Source organism: Nematolebias whitei, chromosome 9 (genome assembly GCF_014905685.2).
Source record: "Nematolebias whitei isolate Nwh7 chromosome 9, NemWhi1, whole genome shotgun sequence".
In the NCBI taxonomy this organism is placed as follows: domain Eukaryota; kingdom Metazoa; phylum Chordata; class Actinopteri; order Cyprinodontiformes; family Rivulidae; genus Nematolebias; species Nematolebias whitei.
In genome coordinates, this window is record NC_056506.1 from 36,389,423 (window position 1) to 36,416,004 (window position 26,582).

General features: G+C 39.4%; 2 protein-coding genes across 2 annotated transcripts; one reads left to right on the forward strand and one right to left on the reverse strand.

The window, feature by feature from the left end:
- Window positions 1-89: 89 nt before the first annotated feature.
- On the reverse strand, window positions 90-7,461 carry LOC119414639 (dynein, cytoplasmic 1, intermediate chain 2a). The gene is made up of 17 exons (XM_037681741.1): window positions 7,336-7,461; window positions 6,121-6,229; window positions 5,917-6,043; window positions 5,395-5,479; window positions 4,964-5,026; window positions 4,639-4,766; window positions 4,466-4,555; window positions 4,151-4,313; window positions 2,681-2,780; window positions 2,386-2,511; window positions 2,153-2,299; window positions 1,921-2,034; window positions 1,702-1,835; window positions 1,420-1,564; window positions 1,176-1,316; window positions 922-1,047; window positions 90-807 (listed from the first exon to the last, which is right to left on the reverse strand). Exons 2-17 carry the CDS (start codon window positions 6,226-6,228, stop codon window positions 706-708), a joined length of 1,899 nt encoding a protein of 632 aa, XP_037537669.1. The 5' UTR covers window position 6,229; window positions 7,336-7,461; the 3' UTR covers window positions 90-705.
- Window positions 7,462-11,919: 4,458 nt separating this feature from the next.
- On the forward strand, window positions 11,920-26,545 carry pcyt1aa (phosphate cytidylyltransferase 1A, choline a). The gene is made up of 9 exons (XM_037681742.1): window positions 11,920-12,235; window positions 15,260-15,373; window positions 15,706-15,805; window positions 15,952-16,068; window positions 16,431-16,582; window positions 16,742-16,820; window positions 18,632-18,774; window positions 18,903-19,091; window positions 24,756-26,545. Exons 1-9 carry the CDS (start codon window positions 12,233-12,235, stop codon window positions 24,981-24,983), a joined length of 1,125 nt encoding a protein of 374 aa, XP_037537670.1. The 5' UTR covers window positions 11,920-12,232; the 3' UTR covers window positions 24,984-26,545.
- The last annotated feature ends 37 nt before the right edge of the window (window positions 26,546-26,582 follow it).

Consider the following 26,582-nt stretch of genomic DNA (forward strand, 5'->3'; position numbering starts at 1 on the left):
ACTTTATACATTTACCATTTCTCTTACAGAGCAAGTCAGAGAACAATTCCTGTTCGTTTTCAACAAATACACAGTATAAAACATGGGCTGTGTGGCTACAGGAGAAAGTTCTGGTGTCAATAAACTGAAGCAAAGTTTGAAAAGCCAATTTCAAAACTACTATTCAAGTACTTAGTCCAAATATGCTTTTAAACAATACATAAAATATTTAAATAAGTGCAACCAAAACAATAAATAAAGTAATTAAGCGCGTTAGTTGTCATTCAGTCCAACTGAGGATATATCAGATGTGTCTGTAAAATATTCAAATGTAGAAACACTCAAACGGTAATAAAAAGGTGCAAGTACAAAGGTTTGCATATGTAACAAACAAAAAAACTTGGTAGAGGTCTGAGGAGAAAATCAGATTGTGGAGCCCCGGTGTTATTAAAGTTTAGAGCTGTTGCTGAACATCACTTCCATGCACTCGTCTAATGTGTTAAAACTACCCAACACTGGTTTCTGTAGAGAAGCTGCTGCTGCGTGCCCTCTAACCTCTTAGACACATTTTAAAACTGCTCTAATGCTCTGCACGTCTCAGGCCAAAGTGTTTAAAGAAAAAGCTGGAAACGAGGAGCAGGCGCGTCTCCTCTGGCTGTGTTGCGTAACGTCTTTCAGGTGTGTAGTGTACAGGAGTTTATTAGCTGTTGGTGAGGAGCTGCAGTGTCAGACGTTGGCCAGTTCCTCAGCTTCGTCTCTGTTCTCGTTGATCTCAGCCAGCGTCCTGACGAAACGAGTCCACTCGTCTGCTTTGGGCACACAGATTTGCTGCGGGAACATCCAGACAACGCGTGAGACAAAACCCCTCACGTTTCAGCTCATTAAACTGAAAGCACATACAGGATTCATGAAAATGATTCAAAGAGGGGGCTGACATCTTACCTCCCCAACATCGTAGACCTGAACCTGACCCTCTGAATCTCCAGTGGCAATCTCCTTTCCAGAGTGGGACCATCTCACGCGGTTCAGTGCTGGAGACCCGTCCACACACACACTGGCAGTAGGAACCTAAAACACGTTAAATTTAAAACGGCAGGAACACGGTGGTGCTGTGATCCATTGTAATCAAATAAGAAACCTTTTATTAAAATTTATCTCATACTGGATGGTAAACGTGTATGTGTGTGTGTGCGTACTTCAGTATCATTGTTGAGGTTCCACAGGTCCAGGCGTCCAGACAGGTCCACACATGCAAACAGAGCAGGATGTGTTGGAGACCACATGGCATCGTAGACGTAGTCACAGCTGTCCTCAAATGAGTACAGAGGTCGGGTGCTCTGCAGCAGCAAAAAAAAAAAGCAGATTTGGTAATAAAATGCAGTTAAAAGACGAGAAGTAGTGTCTGATTTATTTTAAAAAAAAGGTGTGTGTGTGTCTCACCTTGGTGCTCCAAAGTTTAACAGTCCAATCAAAAGAAGATGAGATGAAGAGGTGAGAGAAATCAACAGGTCCTGCAGCACTGTGGCAGCTCAGCCCTGTCACAGGACCATGGTGGCCTTCAAACACCTCAGTGATGCCTGCTTTACTGTAACACACACACACAAGAGACGTGTGACAATCGCTGATCCCACTTCCTAACATGGAGACTTTTCCATCTAAATTCTGTGAGAGCAGTCGTTTTTAAGACATTTGATGTAAGAAATCGTCCCCTCGAACACTCACCTGCCATGGCGACATGCAGTATAAACAGAGCCGTCCTCGCTCCCCACCACAAAGTTGTTGACGTCACCCAGAGGAAACGCCATGGAAGTTACAGCCACGGCCTTGCTCTGTTTGAACACCAGCTCCAGACTGTCCTGTGAAGAAGCAGCAGCAGCTTCGAATCAAACAGCAGCTGCTTACGGCAACACATCTGCAGTCATCCGTTCAGGTGAGGCGTACCTGCGGCTGGGAGAGCATATCGAGGCTCCAGGAGCACATCTTGCCATCAGTGGAAATGCTGATCAGGTTGTTGGCGTTTTGGGTTCCAACCACACTCACACAGTGGACGGGATGCTGAGTGGGATAAAGGACGGTTAGAAACGCACCACTAAACAACACAAGATTAAAAAGTAAGTCAAACATAAAGATGCAGACAAAACGATGTGATGCTTTGAGAGTTTCATTAGATTACTGTGTGTGCAGCTGCAGACAGGAGAGTTCTTTGAACTGGAGTCCGCTTGTTGCTTCTGTTGTCCCATAAGACAATTTGTCCAGAGTACGTTCCACCCACCACCAGGTTGGGGTGAAACTTTGCAAACCCAGCTGACATCACCTCTGACTGCAGACAAGACAATAAAAACCCTGAATAAAAATATTCATGTTGGCGCATAACATTTCGGAATTTCACGTGAAGTCGATGGTTACCTGGCAGTGGAAGATGTACTCCGGTGTAGCCTTCTTGTACTTCATGTTCCAGACGAGCGCCACGCCATCAGGCTCATGTGGCGCGTCCTCGTTGTTGTTGTACGAGGCCACCAGCAGCTCTGGATACTGAGACAAACGCAGGAGTCGTGTTCATTTGGAGACAGGAACCATGTGAGACTGTTTTTGGCACACACACTTCAGGACACAGATTCTCTTGAACACTTCAGGGTCAACACACAGGTCAACTTAACAACTGGTTCCCACTGCAGGTGCTGTATGTGTGAGCTCATCCCACCTGAGGCGACCAGTCCAGACAGGTGACCACTCTGTTTTTAGTCCAGCGCTCATCTGCAAACTGCCTGTTCAGAACCAGCTTTGCGCCTGCCTGCAAGTCACTGAGAGAAACAAAAACTGGCTCAGCTCGTCCGTCTAATTGTGTGAATGTTCATGAAGCATCCACGCTACTGTGAGACGTTTTTCAGCACGATTCTCGTCCCAAAGTTTTCAACCTATTTCAATAATCATAAATCAAAACATTCAGATCTTTCATGACGATCCTGCTATGACTTTTGGTGTTGGTGCACCTTTAGCTTATTGAAATATTTAGCCTTTTCTGCCATTTTTTTTTCTCATAGGAAACAAATTTGAGTTAATTTTACATCCTTCAAATCTTTAGATCTGTTTACAACCTTTTACTGCTCCTTTCACATTTTGTTCTGGTTCAGCTTCTTTCAGCTGTTTTGTGATCATTCAGATTCTTTCTGCTAACTGCAACATTTTTGGGCTTCTTCTAAATTATTTCTGCTAATTTCAGCTTGTTATGTTCCTTTCAGATTATTTCTGAAAGTTTCAGTTTTTACTGACATTTAAGCTACTATTTAGCTGTTTTATGCTACATTTAGCTTTTTCAGCTAATTCAACGTTCTGCACTCATTTAAACTTTTTCAGCCGAATTCAGCAAAAATGTGCTCTCTCCACTTCCTTCTGTTAACTCAAGCTACTGGAACTTTCTTCTTTTTGAGCTGTGTGGTTTTTTTGGGGGGTTGGGGGGTGGGGGGTGGGGTTGTGCTAATTTCAGCTTTTTTCAGATAATTTCCACTTTTTTGAGCTCATTTTTGCTTCTTTCAGCCAAGACGGGCAAACGTGTTCTTTATGCTTTCTTCTGTTAATTTAAACTTGTTCAGCCTTTTCAGCAAGAGTTTTAGCATTTTTTTTAGCTGTTTTCAGATTAAAGTTTTTTGTGGTAATTTATGCTACTCTCAGCTTAATTAACTTATTTATGCTAATTGCAGCTTGTTATGCTCCTTTCAATTTTTTTCTGCTAGTTTCAGCTATTCCAGCTACTATTTAGCTGTTTTATGCTAATTTTAGCTTTTTCAGCTAATTCCACATTTTTAGCTCATTTCAGCTCTTTCTGCTTTCTTCTGGAAGTTTAAGCCTCTTTCTGTCTTTTCAGCTACTTTAAGCTATTTTTTTTCTAATATCAGCATTTTTTTAGCTAATTTTCTAATTTTTGTGCTCATTTCAGCTTATTTAAACCTAATTCAGCAAATATTTGTTTGTTTTGCTTTCTTCTGCTAACTTAGGCTTGCTCTTTCATTTCAGCTACATTTCAGCAATTTTTTTTAGCTAATTTAAGCCATTTTTCAGCAAGTTCTTCTGCAATAAGCATTCACACTGCATTTTTGCAGGAAATGTAATCTCTCTAGTTAGAGTTTGGTTTCTTTATTCAGCACTGATACTTTTGTCCTGACATGTGCCTCACCCCTCTTTATCCTCCAGGTCTCTCCCACTGTAGTCGAAGCAGACGTCCACCTGCTCAGACAGAGCTCTCTCCACGATTCTGCTGCCGCGCTCAAAAAACGACAAGAACTCGTCAGAATGCAGGACCTGCAGCTTCTCTTCTTCCGTCAGCTCCTTGGGAGTGTCTGAATACATAATAAGTGTAAAAAGACTGAGAAAAGTATCTTGCTTGCAGACAACACACTGTTCTGTAAAGTTAAAAATATATCTCGTGTGTAAACAAAAAGGCATTTAGACGCATTTAATAATTTAATGTGTCGCAGGGTTTTGTCCTCACCATCGTCCTGCATTTCACCGTGTTCATCTACGTCCTCCTGGGTGTCCTCTGTCGGCGGGGGAGCGCTTATCTCTTCATCTTCTTCTTCATCTGAAACACGCAAATTCCTCAGGATTAACTTTGGTAAAGTTTGAGAAGAATAAATCTGTAAAAATGTGTTTATCTTTGTTTACCTGCTTTTTGATCAGAGTGGGACAAAGCCTCTGTGGGGGTTTGCGTTTCTTTCGAGTAGGACACAGTTTCCCGTGGGACAAAATCCACCTGGGTCAGCTTGGACATGCCGAGCCTCACAGGTCCACATCTAAGCATAATATTTAAAAAATCAGAAGACGGGTTTGCTGTGTTGAACTGGACGTAGTGCTAAAATCTTCCACGTATGAACATGAATATAATGGTGTGCAGACATATCTGATGTAGAGTACTAACACATTTGGACACATCTAAGATGAAACCACGAAAAGTTGGAAGACAAGCTAAAGGAAAGAGGAGGAGCAGTACCCCATCAGCTCAGAGTCGGAGTGGAGTTGCAGAGTAGAGGGGTCGGGATCCCAATGCAAAGTCCTTATACAGCCAAACCATCAGATGGTGTTAGTAAAACAAAAACAAAAAATAAAAGAAGCGGGACAAGGAAAAAAAAAACACAAAAAGAAAGAGAAAGCCAAACAGAAAAAAAAAAAACAGGCAAAAAGTGAAGCACATAGAAGATGTTAAGGATGGTAAAAGAGAGTAAAAAGACAGGAACAAGACGTTGTGTTACATCAGTGTGACGGTGAAAAGGCAAAGAGACAGGTCAGAATTTAATAAAATATAATCACAAAGTTAAAACACACAGTTTGCATGCAGGTACTTGACTAAACAACAACAAAAAAGAGACTTCTAGCAACTAATTATCTCCCTGTCTTTTTGTCTCACACACACATTACACAGACCTTGGTCCTGCGGTTCCATCCCCAGAGTCCTGGCTTCCTGCATCGCTGCCCACTGATTTGTTGGAGGGAGACATGGGGGCAGGGACTAGGTAGTGAAACAGACATGTATCTTCTGTTACTACCCTCAGGGGTTGAGCTGTGAACACGTGTGTGTGTGTTTGCCAGTGGTCAGTGAGTGCGAGAGCACAGTGAGTGAGACAGTGAATGTTTGAGGGAGGAGGTACACAACAAGTGTGTAAATGAGTGAGTGAGTTGATGAGTTTTCATGCAGCAAGGACGCACAAGGAGAGACAAGGGAGGGAGAGAAAAGAGAATGAACATAAACGGCAGGCAGGTTTTAGGTGTCACGCACAAAACATGTAACATATGTAGATATTTAGTGTGTGTTGTGGGGAGCGATGAGGGTGACAACAAATTGTGCCGAAAGGTGTTAGAAAGACTTGTGTAGACTGAAAATTCACCAAGCACATGAGCAGAACGTGGGGTATTAAGTGCAAGGTCAGAGTAGGAGAGTACGTTTACCGTGAGGTATATCTGGGGTGATGCCAACACTCTGCAGCAAAGCCTCCGCCTCCCTCCTCTTCCTCTCCAGATCAGAGTCTTCACTGCCCATGGAGGAGCCTCCCTCAGCTCCACGCTTTGTGTCCCCCTACAGAGCATGAAGCACGAGCACCGTCAGAATCACTAAACCTGCACGAGCTGAGGAGGCAGCCCAGAATCACTCACATCCTTCTTTTTTTTCTCCTCTTCTTTCCTCTTCTTCTCCTCTCGAATCTGAGCGATTCGTTGTTTCTTTCTCTCCAGCTCAGCCTTCAGTTCACTCTTATCAGACATTCTGCCGTGAGGAAAGCCAAGTTAAAACCTCAACAATTTCATTATTTGTCTCTTTAATAGGGTTGTTAAAAATCAAGGTGTGCATTTAACTACAAAATGTAATTTGGAAGGGAAATTAGTGCAAGTTTTTTCTTTTTTAGGAACATGAGGGAAACTATATGGATTAGGGTAACAGGTGGGATCTGGAGAACTGGTTTTCACTGTCTTTATCATTACAGTTTTAATTTTTGCAACCATTACTATCTGTTAACAAGATACAATTTGATTGGGCTGATTTGATAATAAAGTTTGTTGAGGGGATTGAGGGAAGGTTTAAATCAATTCATGACATTTTAAATGCAAAACAAATGGATACATTTTATATAAAGCATGTAAAAAAAGGCATGATAATTTCAGAACACTCTTCATTAAAACGAGTTTCTACAAAAAGTTGTAATGACTCCTTGGATATTAGTTGTTCTTTTGTCTTTCTTGTAACTTAGACAGCTTTCTATAGTCAATAAACTTAAGCCTGTAGCCCTGAGCCTGTCACACTGCTCACATGTGAACATCAGCCAGATGTTTACAACAATGTTGTCTTTGTTCATCACAGCCATCCCAAAATAACTCACTAATAATGGCACCCACAAAATGTAAGCTACCACACAAGCTCATATACTGTTAAATGTTATTAAACCTTTTTAAATTATTTGTTATTTTAAAAGGTGAGTGTATTTAAAATAACGGTGTCATGTGAACTAAATAACTCCCATTAATGCTGCTGATGTTGAGATGCTCGCACCCAAAACAACTACAGAACTAACTGCATGCTCCTTTTTCACCTCGTCTTTTACAATTACTCGTTGATTTGTCTAATATTTCAGCATAACAACGTTGTCCATGCGGCTAAGGACAGGCTGGACATATGTATTGTCCACCGGGTACACCTTTAGCATCCCGAACTAGCTAGTTGTGTTAGCATGCTAATCTCCATGGCAGCCAGCCAGCGGGCCTACAGGCGGAATTACAGGAGACTAACGATGAAACAAACTAAACCGACGGCAAAAGTTCACTGATTTTAAGCTTGTATTAAAAAAACACATTTATAGGGGATAAGAAAAGCTGTACCTGATGTCAGAAGTAAGGTTTAATTACGAACGAGACAACAGAGGCCAGTTTTCTGGACGTTGACTCCCAGGACAAGATGATGGAGGAGCGGAGCAGACTGATGATGCTGGAAGGCGCAGTCCTCTGATTACCGCCCCCTGCCGGTAGAGGAGGGAAATATCTGAGCCTGCAGCTAAACGAGTTTTTTTTTTTTTTTTTTTATGAAATGTTTTACTTTTTACGACTTTATTCTCGTAATTTTATGGCTTTTATTTTTATTTTTTCTTAGCGTGGCAATGTAATTTTTATTTATTTTATTTTTATTTTTTGTGTGGCAATGTAATTTTTTATTTTTTTTAGCGTGGCCATAGAGCTCCGTCGTATCTTTTGTTGTCGCTTTTTAAAGTCTTTTTTTTCTGTTGTATTTAGACCAATTGTACATTTTAAAATAATGCCTCATCTTTTGTTTTTACTAAACGGTTTGTGCATCAACAACTTATTATCTGCATCAAAAAGAAATAAAGATAAACTATAGCAGCTAGAAATTAGGCTACAGCATTTAATGTACACAAATTAAAGACTAACAGTCTAAACATAAATAGATATCAAAACTCATTTTGACATGTTTGTTACCCATAAATTATTGTTTTAAATGTATGTCTTTATTGCCCATTCAAAAGTTTATTGTGCATGAAATAGACATTCTGTGGTTTGACATGTGGATAAACTGCAATCAATTGCCTTTTCTGAATTGTTTGTTATTTAAGTTTTTATCTTGCCCTGAGCAAAAGGCCTTTAAGAAATTTTACTTTTTTAGTGTAATAGCATGGCCTATTGTCAAAGTATGGAACTGTAATTTATTGTGCATATTAAGGTAATGTCACAACTGTACTGTTATCTTAAGAGTATCGTTTATCAAAGCAGATGTTCCTCTGACTTTGAGTGAAATTATACTTTGGCTTGAAGATCTCTGTACTCATACAAACAAATTTTAGGGAAAAAAAATGTTATTCTACAAACGTAGGTTAACATTAGGTTAACTAGGCCAGTGGTGTACACGATACGCGGGTAAACGGAGTATACCCACTAGAAAAGCTTGGGAATTTCAGAATACCCACTTAAAAGTGCCCAATGATACATGACAGCAGATTTTTTTACCCATTGAATTGTGTTAATTTGGAGAAATAGCATTAATTCTGTTAGAATTAACAGGATACGATGCTGAGACCAAAGTCATTAAACTCCTCAAATTCACAAAAATGTACAGGCTTTTTTACAAAACTTTCTACTTTAATACCTTGCCTGGTAAAATAAAAGTCCTAATTTTTTTTTTTTACTGCTGTCAGTTTTGCGTTACACAGTTATTAAGTCAGAACTATTTTGATTCTGATGTGTAAAGTGCTGCATGCTGCACCTGCAGTGCAACAGCTAGCTGCTGCTGTTATATGCAGTTGCAAATTACTGTAGAAATCTAAGAAAATAATGGTGCAATAAAAGTTGGACAACAATGTTATGGTTCCTAAAGTATAATTTTTGTGAACCATTATGATATTTTGAGGCTGTATCTGTTTTAAATAGCAGCAGTTCTCATCAGTCTTGGCCTCCTCTGACTAGCTGTTAGCTCATCAATCCAGTTAGAACTAAACTCTTTCAAACGGAGGTCATTCAAAGGGCTATCTATAACACATAATTAATAATTGTTTTGTTCTTTCCACAGCTTTCTGCTTCCAAGGCTTCAATGGCTTCAGCTAATGAGAATTTAAACCCTAAGATTGTGAGGACAACATTTAAAAATAAATCCATCCATCTGATAAAAGGTCTTCTCTATTGTCGTCAAAGGTAAATCATCTCTGGATGATCAGTATCAATGGGCCTCCTGTTCATCATTTTAAGCCTAGGAAGTAACAACATGGTTAAAGCAACAGAAACAAGAAGACTACAGTAATATAAGGAGCCTGAGAACAAACACATCTGGAACATTTTATACTTTGAGTTGCTTCAACCTGTTTTATGTAGAATTAATACTTCTGTTTACTTAATACTTGAACATGTTTTGTTTTGATACTGTTCTATAAATTCTATAGCATGTTTTTCATACAAAGCCAACTAATGTACAAAGTTTGTTGTTCATTTATTCACATATAAGCATTAGAGACATTTTGAAATGTTCATTGACGATTACATTATACTAACCAGTGTACTTTGGTTTCTAAGCACAGTAAGCCCATTATAAAAATGTAGACTGCACCACTGGTCATTGCCATCTTTATTATTATTATTTTTGTTTGTAGTTTTGTAGTAATTTATCTGTTTGGAGGGCAGAGTAAAACAAGAGCATGAGCAACACCATTTAATTTAAATCATTATCATTTGTTTTCTCATGATTGTAAGATCCCAGGTTCAAACTTTGAGGAAAATAAAACTATGTTTGCTGCTAAACTTTATTTATTACTAAGCATGTACATCTGTAACAAAGGAAAAACACAAAAAAACGTGAGATTTTCAGATAAGTTGGGACACAAAAACAGAAAGATTTGCTGCGATTTCACTCTTTTGATAGACTTCGTTTTAATCCACGTTCTGCTTAAACATGGTGAGACCTCATACTAACCAGGATTTAAAAAAAAAAACTTGTTTCAGTAGTGAGCAGCAAATCCTTACAGGCCTGCAGGACACATTTTCAGTTAAACAAAGTGGTCAGTAAAAAAACTTAAGAAACAATCTGGAAAATATCAACCTTGGAAATCTAACTTCTTCTGTTTTTGAAGTTCTTGATGGTAGAATTTTTCAATTTGAGATATTCCTATAAGTGAAACCATTTTCCCCTGTTGTCTTCAGTGTACATGTACATGCAAAGAATTTCCACTGTACAGTGTGATTCAGCGACAGTCAGCTTTGTGACCCCTGTGAGGGCAACGCGGTCCATGTTGGAGGCTGAAAGCACAGAGTCTGGACCTGGACCTCCTCCAGGAGGTCATTCAAGGTCTGCAGCTGGCTCTCCAGCAGACTATTCACCAGATCTGCTTTATTTTGAATGCTCTGAGTCATCTCAGGGAAAGACTTAAATAGTTTGTCTTTTTTCCAGCTGAAGCTACATCAAAAATGAAAGTGCGCACACTAATCTTTTATCAGAAGTTTATAACTGTCCTTATAACTAAACATTGTAATAAGCTTTAATTGTTCAAGGTTTCCAGTGCTTTTGTTTTGGGTATTTTAATTTCATTCAGTTAAAGGAGTGTAAATAATTGAAACTGTCCTTTCTAGAGTTATTTTGTTTTAATATAAGCAGTGCTATAAATTAATAAAGATAATTGCTACAGCATAGTTAAGTGTTTCAGTTTCCACAGTAAACTTTTATTGTTACCAAAAACATAACAGACAACTACAGATACATCTGAGCTATAGTCTCCTCTGTTTTCTCCTCGACTTTTGAAATAAACTCAATGACATAGATTTTCCTGCCAGAGAACTTCTTCTGTTTCACCTATGTGTCCTCTTCAGGATTAGCAAAAAAAAAAAAAAACAAGTCACATGAAAAAATGCAGAAAACAATAAAGTTGTCATGGTCTGGTGGTGTTAGACCCAAGTGCAGGCAGACATGGGGAGCGGGAACTAAAACAACAATGGGGTTATTAATAGGCTAAACAAACAAAAAACAAAAGGCTCAAGAGGCAGCAAAACTTACATGAACATGGAGGAAACAGAAACACGACAGGCTGAGGAAAACACAAGGAAGACAGAGACATCTGAAGGATTTCAGAACAATGGACTGGTGAGCAGGAGGGAGAGTGGGAAATGAAAGCACCCGGGATGATTACTGGTTACAAATGGCGAACAGAGACAAAAGAAAACAACAGAAAAAACATGGCTTATGGCAAAAATTAAGAATTAATGTCAGATAATTTCCAGTCAAGGGTTATGGATGTTTTATTGTGTTTTTATTACTATGGTTGTGTCAGAAGGCTGCAACTGGCTTCAAGGACACCTGAACTCTGCTGAGCGGAGGGGAGTATAAAAGTGAGCAGATAACGCAGCTCGTTGCTTTATTTCTGTGACCGATTCTCATGCGTTTACAACTATGTATGTGATATACCGGTATGCATATTTATGTAACATCTGACCTTGCAAATATAAATACTGGTTAAAAATATTCACCTGCCGTCAACAAACTTCACATCTATAATACATTGTTAAAATAAAACCTTGTATATAAAACTTGATATTTGTGGTATTTTCTGTCTATCTTATCCATCTGACTATCTGTTTGTGTGTGTGTATATATGTATATATATAGGAAGTGCTTCATCTTCTGCTTAGATATCTAATGAAACTGTGAAATATGTAATTTGACCTCAAATTGCCATCTACCGTACATACTACTACTATTACTGCAGTAGGACAGGATTTCGTGTACTTAATGAAAGACACTTCATAGCTACATATAAATTTTATGATAACTAAAACGCATTTCTTTTCTGTTTAAAGCTATTTGAGATATTATTATTTTTGTTTGCGTCCAACAGACTTTCAATTTTCTTATTCTCATAGTGGCGAATACTGACCCGGAAACGCCTGTCTATTACTTCCTGTTAAGATGTCGAAGTTTTGTAGTTCTTGTGTTGGTGACCTGTCAGCGTTGTAGTACACAAGCTGTCACAGATAATACATTGTCCGTTGTCTCTGTTGTCGCGGGTTTACGGAGCCGATATAGGAGCTACCCGGGAGTCGGCCGCATAGTTTTTTTTTTTTCGCACTTAGTCTTGTAAAGATGTCGGCTAATCTGCGTGGTGCTAGCGGCTTAAGTTAGCTAACAAGCTATCCAACTTGATAACTAGCTTGTTAGCTAGCATCCGACTGAGCTAGCAGCGTAAACTACAACGCCCACTGCTCCAAATCAGTGTTTCAGATAAAAGCGGGGATGGTAAGTGGACACAATCTTATTAGTGTTAAATTTAAGCTAACATTACATCTCTGATTTTTTTGGCGTTTGACTACTTTTTTGAAACCATCAGATAAACCATGTTTTTGGTTTTTTTTACGATTGTGCTGCTCAACCAGTGTCACCAGTTCAGCTGCTCCGTCAGCTGTGTTGGTTACTTGTGGACTACTAAGTAACGAAATATTAAGTTATAATGTATCTTTTTTGTGTGTGTGTGTGTGTGGGGGGGGGGGGGGGGGGGTTGAAATTTTCAATTATTAATAATCTTAACTTTGTATCTTTAAACTTTTGTCGCAGCCTCAAAGTTTGTAAATAAGCTATCATTATTAATATTATGTTATCCGTTGAGAATTAAGCAATTAAGGTCTATTTTCCACTTAATTTTGAATTTACACGATTGCTTTATAAATATTTTAACTGGCAGAGACATATTTGGAATGATTTAAAGCAGGAATCTGGTTCAAGTCTTTTTTTTTTTTTCATTGTTAAATGAAGGTAGAGGGTTTGTTGTGAAACACAGGATGAAAGTGTCATGGGAAATGAGACAGCTGTTTATTTTAGTTGTTTTCCTATTATAGCAGCCAGGTTGGCATCTGCTCTTCACGAGCCGTTTTGTGAATACCGCCATCTTTGTTTAGCGCCGCCTAGCGCAATGGCTTGTGGGATTGTTTCGGGGATGGACAGGTTGTCAAGTTTTGAAAACTGGACTGTTGCACAGCTTAAAGACTTTTTGTTGGTTTGTGATGTACCTATTTATAATTCAAGAAAGGACAGACTTGTCAAGAGATGTTTTACTGCTCGTATGTTGGGATCGAAGCCTCAAATGACTAGAAAAAGTCATTGGTTGCACATCATGCTTGGCATAAATATTAATTGGTTAATATATGCGTTTTTGTTAAAATGGTGGAAAATGCTTTTTTTTTATTGTGGGTTGTGATCTGCATGGTGTTTGTTTTTGTTATTAAATAAACTAAACAAATGTATCGGTATGTTCAAGTTTTCAGCATCACTTATTGAAATAAGAAGTAGCCACCTTTATTCATACTATACTACTAGACCTCTAATACTAGACTTATAGTATAATACTAGACCTCTAATACTAGACCTCTAATACTAGATCTATACTATAATACTAGACATCTAATACTAGATCTATACTATAATACTAGACATCTAATACTAGATCTATACTATAATACTAGACATCTAATACTACACCTATACTATAATACTATACTTATACTGTCTATAATACTAGACCTTTAATACTAGACCTATACTATAATACTAGACATCTAATACTAGACCCATACTATAATACTAGCCATTTAATACTAGACCTATACTATAATACTAGTCATCTAATACTAGACCTCTAATACTAGATCTATACTATAATACTAGACATCTAATACTAGACCTATATTATAATACTAGACCTATATTTTAATACTAGACTTATACTGTCTTTAAAACTAGACTTTTAATACTAGACCTATACTATAATACTAGACCTATATTATAATACTAGACATCTAATACTAGACCTCTAATACCAGAGCTATACTATAATACTGGACATCTAATACTATACCTATACTATAATACTAGACCTATATTATAATACTAGACTTATACTGTCTATAATACTAGACCTATAGTAAAATACTAGACGTATACTTTAATACTAGACCTCAGTGTGACTATCTGAAGTTTTCATTTGTCCATATATTCTCACTTGCTCTTAAATCTGTGATCATTGTTGCACACGCACAGCGATCTCCACGACCTATTTTTACACTCGTTCGCACACCAGGTGCCCCTAAACAGGACCACAATGCTTTGCGCTAAGCAAAGATGGCGGTATCCATGAAGTGGCTCGTGTAAATCATCTGGTGTGAGTCCTGCAGGGCTTCTCAGCTGCTGCCAAGAAAAAAGGAACAGGGGGGTATTGCACAAGTGTGGGATCAGGTCACTGTCACCACCAGTAATATGGACCGTTACGTCCTTCACTTGTACTGAGTCACACTCTCAAAGCAAACAGAGCAGCGGAGCTACAACCCAAGATAATTATTACTGTGTACTGAATGATAAATGGGTTACATGTGTTTTTAGAAGAGTATTATGTAATTACCAGTTAAGGAAGTGGCATGAGTAAAAGTTGAACTCTCCCTTTAATTTCCCGTGGTTTAATTTGTTGTGGTGTCAAGAAATGTGTGGAATTTAGGCAGAACCTCAACCCAGAACACAAGACACCTTGTAAACGAATGCCCATGCTGATTTATTTTGTTTTGCAGTGTACTGACAGACGAATTGAATGTGTGAAAAGGATCAGGACGGGCATAGACACCTTTTAAAAAATCTGTTCACAAACCAAGACAGTCCCTTTGTTTTTCCTTTCTTCTTCTACATGGTTGATTCTTGAGATCAGATTGCAATGCAGCCTCCATCTTATTCACATTTGTGACTAAATGAATTGTCTTTGTGTTTGGGACAGTTGGTTTACCTAATAAAATATTTAAAATCATTGTTTTCTGCATTTATTTTAATTTAACAAAGCACTAAACAGGTAGATAAATAAATAAATAAAAAAATCTTAATTTTAATTTATTTATTTATTTATTTTTACTTGAACTTTTCATCTTTGCAAAAACAGCCCAGTCACTTTATGGTCACCATTAAATGTAAGATCAGTAAAGCTGTTCTGGCTGTCTTGTGCTTGCAAGTTCAATACAAACTGTCCTGCCGGTGATGAGGCCACAGCACATACCATGTTCTCTCTGTTACTTGGTCAAAGTTCACCAAACATTTCTCGGCCTCCATAACCCCACAGCTGTCCAGACTGGACTGAAGGTGCTAAAATTATGTAACTTCAGGCTCTGTGCATGGCTCTGTGCATGACGGAGCGTAAACTTGAGTGGATCTGTCTTGTTTAGATGATCGTACAAGGACGCAGTGAATCAATTAATGGTAATTTTTTGTTGTTGCATTTGTCTTTAAACCCAGATGGAGGCTGAAAGCTCCTGCGAGCTGCTGCTTTCTAGAAAACGAAGAAGAGAAGGCTCCAATGGAGAGACCGAGGACGGGGAAAGACTTATGAAAATCCCCAGAAGCACTGTGGTGAGTCAGCTGCACGCTTCAGCGTAGGTTTTAAAAAGACTTTATGCATCTTTGCAAATGGCATTAAGCTGAAGAATTCCAAAATGCTTTTAGGTTCTTGTTGAAGAGTACTTTGTTCATCCAAAAGAACATTTCTGATTACCACCGAGTTATTTTTTTATTGTACTGCGGGTAAGAATGTTACAGAACTGGTGCTGATTTGACTTTGTTCCCTCTTCCTATAGACAGTAAACTGCTGTATTGTTGTGTGGAACAATAATTTCTCTGTGAATTTATAAGTAATTTTTAATTCATCAGCCATGTCTCAGTTGGAATGTTTCTGGATGTTTTAGGGACTGAAAAATCCTGCGCCTTTTGCTGATGAGCTCGAGCCGGCTGCTAATAAACCCTATGAGAGAGTCAGCATGGAAGAGGCAAAGAAGGGAACACCTGGTGAGTCTGAAACTTCTTTTATTTATTTATTTTGCTCATGACCTTTCTTTTTTTTAATCAAAATGTTCTCTTTCTCAGTTTCATTTGCACATATGGGCTAAAGCTGAGTGAACCATCCAGGTGTGTGTCCTCTCTTCTTTCCCCAGCTAACAGACCAGTGAGAGTCTATGCAGATGGGATCTTTGATGTTTTCCACTCGGGTCACGCCAGAGCTCTCATGCAGGCTAAACGCCTCTTTCCAAATACACATCTCATCGTTGGGGGTGAGTGTAACAGTTTGGGTTTTAAATTGGTGTCTGCATTCAATTATGCAAGTACAGGATTGTTTGAAATGGAATATTTAAATGCACAAGTGGGAAATACAAGCTTAACAAGATCATTGAGCATGCTGCTTTCAATCCTTTGTTTTGGATCAGATCATACATGGTTTAATAATTGAGAATGGAGAACTTCTTCACAGCTGAACCCCACACAACATGAGATCTGTGTGTTCAGGTGTGCTGCAGAAAGACTCCCAGTTGGTGCTAAAGCTCACCTGAACACAGATCGCAGTACTGAGCTGTCAGTAAGTTCCGAGTCTCTTTTTAAACGATAATGTTTTGTAAATGTTTTTTTTACCATTCAGTGTGCAGCGATGAGCTAACCCACAAATACAAGGGCTTCACGGTAATGAACGAGGACGAGCGATACGACGCCATCAGACACTGCCGCTACGTGGATGAAGTGGTGCGAAACGCTCCCTGGACTTTAACGCCAGAGTTCCTCGCAAAGCATCGCGTGAGTGGATGATAGAAAAAACAACTTAGTTTCTGAGCCGAGGGACAAACTACTTACAAGCTTTTAGTGAAAGCGCTAACAAGCTCTTGCATTGCGCATTTTAATTTTTGCACAAACTGTAGATCTGAATCTGCTGTGTTGATTTGTTGTCCTCTCCAGATTGATTTTGTGGCTCATGACGACATCCCGTATATATCAGCGGGCAGCAACGACGTGTACAAGCACATTAAAGATGCAGGTCAGTTTGAAAGGAACCAGAAGTGGTTTGGAAATAATCACACCAACACAATTTTACTGGTATTCTAGCTAAATGCAAAATAACATTTTACCTCTAAACTCTCCAATACAAAATCTGTTTTATCCAATTTAGATTTTAGATTAAAGAAGCAAGACATTGTCTCAAAAATCTAAAGCGGTTGAAAATTGAAACGCTAATACCAACAATTATGTTAAAAGTGGTTTATTTGGCACAAACTTGCACTCAAAATCCTCTGAATGTTGAGAAAACATTTTTTATAAAACTTGGTTGCAAGTGGCAATAAACATTATTTTTCTGCAGAACTGATTGGTAAGTCATTGGCTTTTGAAATTAAGGCTGCTTGTGTTTTGTTGTGTGACTCATCAGACGATAATTGAAACTCAGAACGTGTTAACTCAGTGGCTAGAAGGGACTTGAATGTCAGTGACTTGGTTAATGGTAAAAAGAACTACAGAAATTGCATTTCCTGCAAAAATGCAGTGAATGCTTACTGCTGAAGAATTTTCTGAAATTAGCTAAAAAAAAAGTGCTGAAATGGAAGAACAAGCCTAAGTTAGCAGAAGAAAGAAAGAACACATATTTGCTGAATTAGGTTTAAATGAGCAAAAATTAGCACAAAAATTAGGAAATTACCGGAAGCTAAAAAAGCTGATTTTGAGCAAAACATAGCCGAAAAGGCTGAAAAAGCTTAAATTACCAGAAGGAGGTGGAAGGAGCTGAAATGAGCTCAAATGATGTGGAATTAGCTTAAAAAGCTAAATTTAGCACATAAACAGCTAAATAGTAACTGAAATAGCGGAAAAAGCTGAAACTAGCAGAAAAAACTGAAAGGAACATAACAAGCTGAAAGTAGCATAAATTACCACGACAAACTTGAATTTATCTGAAAACAGCTGAAGCTAAATAATGCTAAAAAGGTAGCTGAAAAGGTAGAACAAGCTTAAATTAGCTGAAGAAAGCAGAAAGAACACATTTGCTGAAAGAAGCAGAACTGAGCAAAAAAGTGGAAATTATTTGGAAAAAACCTGAAGGAAGCAACAAAAAAAAAAACCTGCTGAAAAGTAACTAAAAAAGCAGAAATAAGCTTAAATTACCAGAAGGAAGTGGAGAGAGCACTTTTTTACTGAATTAGGCTGAAAAAAGTTGAAATGAGTGCAAAAATGTGGAATTACCCCCCTCCCAAATACTAAAATTAGCATAAAAACTGCTAAATAATAGCTGAACTAGCAGAAAAAGCTGAAACGCATAAATATGCTGAAAGGAGCATAACAAGCGGAAATTGGCAGAAAGAAGTTAGAAGCAGAAAAATGTTGTAGTTAGCAGAAAGAAACTGAAAGGAACACAAAACTGCTGAAAAAATCAGCTAAAAGTAGCTGAAAAAAGTTTAAATTTACACAAGGAAGCTGAAAGAAGCTGAACCAGAACAAAATGTGAAAGGAACAGTAAAATATTGTAAACAGATCTAAAGATTTGAAGGATGTAAAATGAGCTCAGTCCATTTTCTATGAGAGAAAAAAAATGGCAGAAAAGGCCAAATATTTCAAAAAGCTAAAGTTGCACCAATACCAAAAGTCGTAGCAGGATTGTCCTGAAAACGCTCAATGTTTGATATATGATTTGTTGAAATAGCACAAAAATTGTGGAACAAGAACAATGCTGAAAAATGTACAGAAGAAAAATATATCACAATAGTGTGAATGCCTCATAAACATTCACACTATAAACATCAACCCTCATCTTGTTTTTATATGCGTGGAGTGAGTTATCCTCTTGTTCCTTTCTGTTTGCAGGTATGTTTGCTCCCACCCAGCGGACCGAAGGCATTTCCACCTCGGACATCATCACTCGGATAGTCCGTGACTACGATGTGTACGTCAGACGCAACCTGCAGAGAGGATACACAGCCAAGGAACTCAACGTCAGCTTCATCAATGTACGACTTCACTGGGTTCACTTTAAGAACAGCGCTCAAACACTAAGTCTGATCTAAAGCAACGCTCCACAGATTATATTCATGACAGCCCTTTCAGTAATCTGTCTTCATCGCTGTCCTCACACCAGGAGAAGAAGTACCACCTGCAGGAGCGTGTGGATAAGGTGAAGAGGAAGGTGCGTGATGTGGAAGAGAAAAGCAAAGAATTTGTCCAGAAGGTGGAGGAGAAGAGCATCGACCTCATCCAGAAGTGGGAGGAAAAATCCAGGGAGTTCATCGGTAACTTCTTGCAGATGTTCGGCCCTGAGGGAGCTCTGGTGAGCAGGCTGCTCTTCTTTGGTCTCATATTGTTGTTACTAAAAAGACTTTTTAGGAATTTACTTAAAAAAAAAATAGTGTTGTAGGGAAAACCAGCTTTATATTAACAGCTTTTATTATACGTCTGTCAAAAGCAGAACATATTATGGTACACTGTTTCTATATCTGTAAACGTTCTCTTGTCCAGATCATAACTTCTGATCCCCTCAAGACAATTTAAGAAATGTCATACACATATGCATCATTGTCACGTACACTTCATCACCCCAGCTTCAAGGTCAAATGTTATACAAGGTCCAGGCCATTGCTGTATAATAGTTTGATGACGGACGTACAGTGTGCTGTTTGCAGAGCTTTATTTATTTTTATGTACTTTAATTTTATTTATTTTAAATCTGCGAGAAATCCTGGTATCAAATTCAGGGTGAGTCTCCAAATATGTGACATGTCCTTTAAGCCTTTCTTCGTAACAGTCACCACAATGAGCCAAAAAGACTAAATGAACAGGATGCAAAGATCCAAACATCCATACTTTAAAGGCAGATTGCAAACCAGATTACTTTCAGATTATTTCCCAGAAAACATTAGTTTAAAAGATCAAAGTTCATGCTCAGTAATCCAGATAAAAAAACCCAAACAAAGTTAAGTGAGGTCCTTTGGACGGTTTCTTTGTGTTGAAACGTTTCGCCCTTCATCCAAAGGACTTCATCAGTCCGAGGAGCACAGCAAACTCAGTCCCATAAGCAGCATGCTCTCGTAGTGTAGTAGCCAGTTTGATGGTGATAAGATGGTTTCTGGACGTCGACTGGAGGAGTTGACGGGGGAGAGGGCGGACTCCAGAAACCATCTTATCACCATCAAACTGGTTGGCCCACTATGAGAGTGTGCTGCTTATGGAACTGTTTGTTGTGACTACTCGGAGTGATGAAGTCCTTTGGATGAAGGGCGAAACGTTTCAACACAAAGAAACCATCCAGAGGACCTGACTTAAATTTGTTGGATTAGCTTAAAAGACAATACAGAGTAAGAAGGATGAAAGTTTACAAGGTAAGTAGTTTATGACAGTTATTTTAGGCCAAAAATCTCAATCTAAACTTTTGATTCCTAGCGTCTTTTGCCTGACTTTCAGCACGAGTTTGCAATGTCCCAAACAAATTGTAGTACAAAGTTAAATTAATGGAACAGCTATGTCTGTGGAAAGATGCAGAAATAAACGGTTCTTGCCACTTTGGTTGGTGTCTTTTTAAAAAAAGGTTTGAGAGAACAGACCGTTCTGAGCTTAAAGTGCAGCTACATTATCAGATGTCTTCCATGCAGATTGCTCAGTGATGTAATTTAATCTCTTGCATGTACCAACAAGTACAATCTGTCATAAACATCCAGTTTAGACCACTTCTTGTCTGAACCGAGCTAAACTTGGTTTTCATAGATATCTATACTGACGAGCAGAATGAATACAGAGTAACATGAACACTTACCGTCTGCCGTTTATAAATAAAACACAAACTTAAGGCTTTTTCATTTTTGAATCAGAGATTGGAGAAATACTGTAAATACATTTACGACATTTATCCATTTCCTTATGCTGACTGGTGAATTGTAATTCATGCAGGAACTTCTCATAGTTTTACTGTCTTCTGTTCCATTCACAAAAACGCATCCTCGATGTTTGATAGACATTTGAATCTACCAATGAAGATCTATGGCACAAATGTTCAAAAAATTGTGATAAGATGTGTAGATCTTGTTCATAATCTTTACATTAAACAGAGTTTATTGTGAAACATTCACACTATTGTAAGCCACCTTTCTTCCGTACGTTTTTTTCAGCATCTTTCTCGTTCCACAATTTTTGTGCGATTTCATCAAAACATTCAGCTCTTTCTGGACAGTCCTACTATGACTACTGGTATTGGTGCAACTTTAGCTTTTTGAAATATTTAGCCTTTTCTGCCATTTTTTCCCTCATAGAAAATTAATTAAGCTCATTTTACATCAACAAAGTTCATGCTTAATAATCCAGGTATACAATCCAACATTTTTCAGTCAGGTCATCTGGACAGTTTCTTTTTTTGTGCTGAGACGTTTCACCTTCCATCCAGAAGGCTTCATCAGTCAAGGAAACGCACATCACAAAACTGATTCTTCCCCCAACAGCTTACTCCAAAGTGGAACTAACCAGTTATGTTGGTGCTAAGATGGTCTCATTTTACATTCTTCATATCTTTAGATCTGTTTACAACCTTTTACTGCTCCTGTCACATTTTGTTCTGGTTCAGCTTCTTTCAGCTTCCTTGTGCAAATTAAACTTTTTTCAGCTACTTTCAGCTGTTGTTGTTTTTTTGCTCCATCAATTTTGTGCGGAGACCGCACGCTGGACCGTGTTTACACGAACGTAAAAGATGCATACAAAGCCGAACCCCGCCCCCACCTAGGACTGTCAGACCACATCTCAATCTTCCTGGCTCCTGCTTACATGCCCCCGCTGAGACGCTCCAGACCGGTACAAAAGAAAGTTAAATGTTGGAGCCAGGACAGTGGACCCATACTGAGAGATTGTTTTGATCGAACAGACTGGCAGGTTTTCAGAGAAGCTGCTGAAAATGGAGGTTCGCTTGATCTTGACCAATACACATCCTCAGTACTGGGTTACATTAGTACATGTACTGACACAGTCTCCACTATCAGAAATGTTAAAAGCTACCCAAACAGAAAACCTTGGCTGAATGCAGAGGTGCGTACCCTGCTGGAAGCCAGGAACACTGCCTTCAGGTCTGGAAACTCAGAGGAGCTGAGTAGGACAAGAAAAGAGCTGGTTGCTGGTATTAAGAGGGCCAAGGCCACATATGCAAAGAGGATCGAGGGTCAATTCATCTCACAAGACCCTCGGAGCATGTGGAGGGGCATTAAGTGCATAACAGATTATAAAGGAAGGAGTGAACAATGCCCCAAAGACCCATCTCTGCCTGACGCCCTCAACAAGTTCTATGCACGCTTTGAAGACCCGAACAGACCACCCAGCACCAGACTCACCTCGCCACCGGATGAAGAGCATCTCAGCGTGACCTCAGCAGAAGTAAGGAGTACTTTCAGGAGGATTAATCCGCACAAAGCAACTGGCCCAGACAACATCCCCGGAAAAGTGTTGAAGGAATGTGCTGATCAGCTCTGTGAGGTGCTGGCAGACATCTTTAACACCTCACTTACCCTGGAGACAGTTCCCACCTGCCTGAAGACTGCCACCATCATCCCAGTCCCAAAAAGCTCTACAGTGACTGGTCTGAATGACTATCGGCCAGTGGCCCTCACCCCGATAGTCGCTAAATGCTTCGAAAAACTGGTCATGACTCACATCAAAACAACCATCAACATCAACGAGGACCCTCATCAGTACGCATACCGTGAGAACCGATCAACAGAGGATGCAATCTCCTCTGTGGTCCACACTGCACTCAACCACCTGGAGCAGAAAAACTCTTACGTCCGTATGCTCTTTGTGGACTTCACATCCGCCTTCAACACCATGATCCCCCAAACCCTGATGGACAAACTATCCACACTAGGACTAAGCCCCTCCATCTGCAACTGGGTACTAGACTTTTTAACAAACAGACCACAGTTAGTGAGGATCCACAACCTCTCCTCCTCCACCATAACCCTCAGCACTGGCTCTCCTCAGGGATGTGTGTTGAGCCCCCTTCTGTTTACTCTGCTCACATATGATTGTGCAGCTACCCATCCAGGCTGTCACATTGTAAAGTTTGCAGATGATACAGCGGTGGTGGGATGCATCACAAACAATGATGAGTCCAGCTACAGGCAAGAGGTGGAACACCTGGAGAGCTGGTGCAGAGAGAATAACCTTCACATCAATGTGAAGAAGACAAAGGAGATGATTGTGGACTTCAGAAGGAACAAAAACATCTACACCCCCCTGAACATAAGAGGATCTGCGGTGGAAGTGGTCTCCAGCTACAAGTACTTGGGTGTACACATGAATGACAACCTCAGCTGGAGCAACAACACCACCAGCCTGATCAAGAAAGCTCATCAGAGACTCTACTTCCTCAGACGGCTGAGGCGAGCTGGTCTGGGAAGCTCAGTCCTCACCTCCTTCTACAGGTGTGCAGTGGAGAGCATCCTGTGCTCAAGCATCAATGTGTGGCATGGAGGCTGCACAGCTGCAGAAAGAAAAGCTTTGCAGAGAGTGGTGAAGGCTGCACAGAAATCTGTTGGAATCAGTCTCCCCACCATCACAGACATCTACACCTCCAGATGCAGGAAGAGGGCCACCTGCATCATGAAGGACCCCACCCACCCAGCACACACACTTTTTGCCCCACTCCCCTCAGGAAGGAGGTTAAGGAGCATTAAGTGTAGAACCACTAGACTGAGGAACAGCTTCTACCCTGAGGCTGTTAGACTCATGAATCTCTAACTAGAATAATCACTGAAAAACCATATCATGTTGCTGCTGATCTGTTTCAATGTTGATGTGTTCATGCGTGCACATCTGCTCACAGACTCATGTTCATGTTTGTGGTGATGTTCAATGTTTTATGTTATGAGTGCTTAGTGTATATTTAGTTGATGTTTTTCTTAGTTCATATCTTAGATGTCATTACTGTTTTTCTTATACATTTTATTGTTGGATGTAACTGGGACCCTGCGTACATAATTTCGCTCCACCACATGTACCACATGAGGTGCGAATGACAATAAAGAAACTCTGACTCTGACTCTGACTTTCTGTCAACTACAATTTTTTTGTTCTTCTTCCAGCTTCTTTCTGTTAATTTCAGCTTGTTATGCTCATTTCAGCTTTTTTATGCAAGTTTTAGCTTTTTCTGCTATTTCAGTTACTGTTTAGCTGTTTTTATGCTAACTTTAGCTTTTTTTCAAAGTCCACATTTTTTGCACTCATTTCATCTTTTTCCAGCCTAATTCAGCAAAAATATGCTCTCTCCACTTCTGGTAATTTAAGCTTCTTTCTGCTTTTTTAGCTACTTATCAGCTGGTTTTTTTTTTTTCAAATTTCTGCTTTTTCAAACAATGTCCACTTCCCTGTGCTAATTTCTGCTTCGTTCAGCCTAATTGGGCAAATAGTTGTGCTTTCTGCTTTCTTCTGCTAATTTAAGCTTGTTCTAACTTTTCAGCTACCTTTTTTTGCATGTTTTAACAAATTTCTACTGTTTTCAGATAAATTCAAGTTTTTCAAGTTAAGTTTTGCTACGTTCAGCCTAGTTAACTTCTTCATGCTACTTTCAGCTTGTTACGCTCATTTCAGATTTTTTTTCTGCTAGTTTCTGCTTTTTCTGCACTTTCAGCTACTATTTAGCTCTTGATGCTAATTTGAGCTTTTTCAGCTAATCCCACATTTTCTGAGCTCATTTCAGTTCTTTCCACTTCCTTCTGGTAGCTTAAGCTTCTTTTTGCCTTTTCAGCTACTTTTGGCTAATTTCAGCTTTTCTTTTTAGCTAATTTATTTTTTGCTAATTGCTGCATATTTAAACAGCTACATTTCAGATTATTATTTTTTTAATCTAATTTCAGCTGTTTTTCAGCAAGTTCTTCTGCAATAAACCTTCACACTGCATTTTCTCAGGAAATGATTTCTCTAGTTGATCAAATGAATCGATCTGTGGTTTGTCTCTTTTCAACAGAAGCACATGCTGAAGGAAGGAAAAGGCCGCATGCTGCAGGCCATCAGCCCCCGGCACAGCCCCAACAGCAGCCCCACCCGCGAGGAGCGCTCGCCCTCTCCCACCTTCCGACTCCCCTTCTTCTCCAAAACCTCCCCTCCACCATCGCCTCCTCACCACAGCGGTGCGCGGGGATACCTCATCAGCGAGGACGATGACGACGATGACGACGAAGACGACGACAACTAAACTAAGTTTTAAATTTATCGTTTGGCCACAGATAGCACTAAGAGTTAAAGAGCCGTACCGCTGCGTGGCTTTCACTGAGCTCCAAGCTGCAACATTTTATTTAACTTTGTTCCTGGTTTTACTTTTAGCCCATCAGTCATGTTAAATGTAAGAGCCAGGCTCTCCACGGCTCATTTTAATAGGCACAAATCATGCTTTGTGTTTGTGTGATGGTCAGTAAAAGTTACCACTAGTCAGTCAAGTTCTGCATATTTAGTTCACGTATCATGTTTTACCACTGTCACGTAGGAATGTTTTCAGGTTACACTGTTCCACCTGACTGTATTTTTATGTTTGCATTATGGTGCAGCAGGAGGGAGCTTAAGTTGAAGCCTCTGTCATCTGAACATGGGACAGGTGAGCTGAGGGAGCACGAGATCACATTTTATATGTCTGAGAGGAGTTCGTCAGAGCAGGTCACTGCAATGTAAAGGATCTGCTCGTGTGTCCATGTTCTGCTTGATGTGAAACCAGCTGTTTTTCTTGTAAAATTCCAGGAAGCCTCCAGATTTTATCTGGACGTGAACAATGTGAAAACAGGTGTCGACTAAACGGCAGGCGTTTTATCCCGAGTTTGTCTGTCTGTGTATCTGCATGTACGCAAGCTAGTCAGCATGTTTAAAAATGCTCACTTGCTAACAGCTTCCCGTCAGTCGGCACATCTGGGTTTAGCTTATTTTACTGCATATATAGTATTACATTTGCTCTTAATTTACACCTACTGACAAATCAGGTTTCAAACTAGATGCCTTTCAGTGGACGTTGCTGATTTTTTTGGCAAGATTTCCTTCTTGGAAAATTTGGTGCAGAGAATTTGTGTAAACAAGGCAGGACTTGTCATCTAGGCGTGTTTTTGATTTGGCAAGTAATCATTCTGTTTTAAACACTTGACAATAACAGAGTTATAAATCAAAAATATACAAATATGTTAAAAAAAAAAATGCTCAGCTCGAGCAGAAAATGGCTCTCATGAACAAAGCTTCCTCATAGGTAAATAGCCAACTCACTTTTAATGAACGATTTGCTGTTAAAGGCATCAACCTTTGTGTAGCTACCTCCATCCATGAATAGTCCCCCCCACCCATGAGCAAAAAGTGTTTTACTTTTCATCCATAGGTTTGAAGCAGAGCAATTTAGGATTTTTCAGTCTGTCATGTCTTCAGTGGTAAAGCATGTGTGGGCTCAGGAGGTCTTTTTGTAATGCAAGTCTGACTAATGTGTCAGATCAGTCTGTTCCAGGCTGGTTTCCACCAAAACATTTGTTCTTGTGAATGAATCCCGTGTGATTTGCAGAAGTGGAAACAATCCAGCCTAGGTTCTGGTGCTAAGCTACTCCCAGGAAGTCTCACTTTGAGTCTTGTAAACTTTCTTTAGATCAGTAAATTTGTCTGAGCATGTCCACATAAACAGCAAGTCAAGAACTGCAACTACTAGAGGCAGAAGTTTTAAGTTCCTATTTGGGGTTGTTTTTGTCTTATGTTCTGTATGCAGAGAAAATGTGTAATTAAACTTGTTGACCAAAACATGCGACTTTTCTCTTACAAAACCATTCATGCATAT

Coding starts and splice junctions, on each gene's coding strand:
- LOC119414639 (XM_037681741.1), bottom strand. CDS start 6,228: ATGTCTGATAAGAGTGAACTGAAGGCTGAGCTGGAGAGAAAGAAACAA. Junction 1,317..1,419: donor TTAAACTTTGGAGCACCAAG/GTGAGACACACA, acceptor TTGCTGCTGCAG/AGCACCCGACCTCTGTACTC. Junction 1,048..1,175: donor ACCTCAACAATGATACTGAA/GTACGCACACAC, acceptor AACGTGTTTTAG/GTTCCTACTGCCAGTGTGTG.
- pcyt1aa (XM_037681742.1), top strand. Junction 15,374..15,705: donor AAATCCCCAGAAGCACTGTG/GTGAGTCAGCTG, acceptor TGGATGTTTTAG/GGACTGAAAAATCCTGCGCC. Junction 18,775..18,902: donor TCAACGTCAGCTTCATCAAT/GTACGACTTCAC, acceptor TCCTCACACCAG/GAGAAGAAGTACCACCTGCA.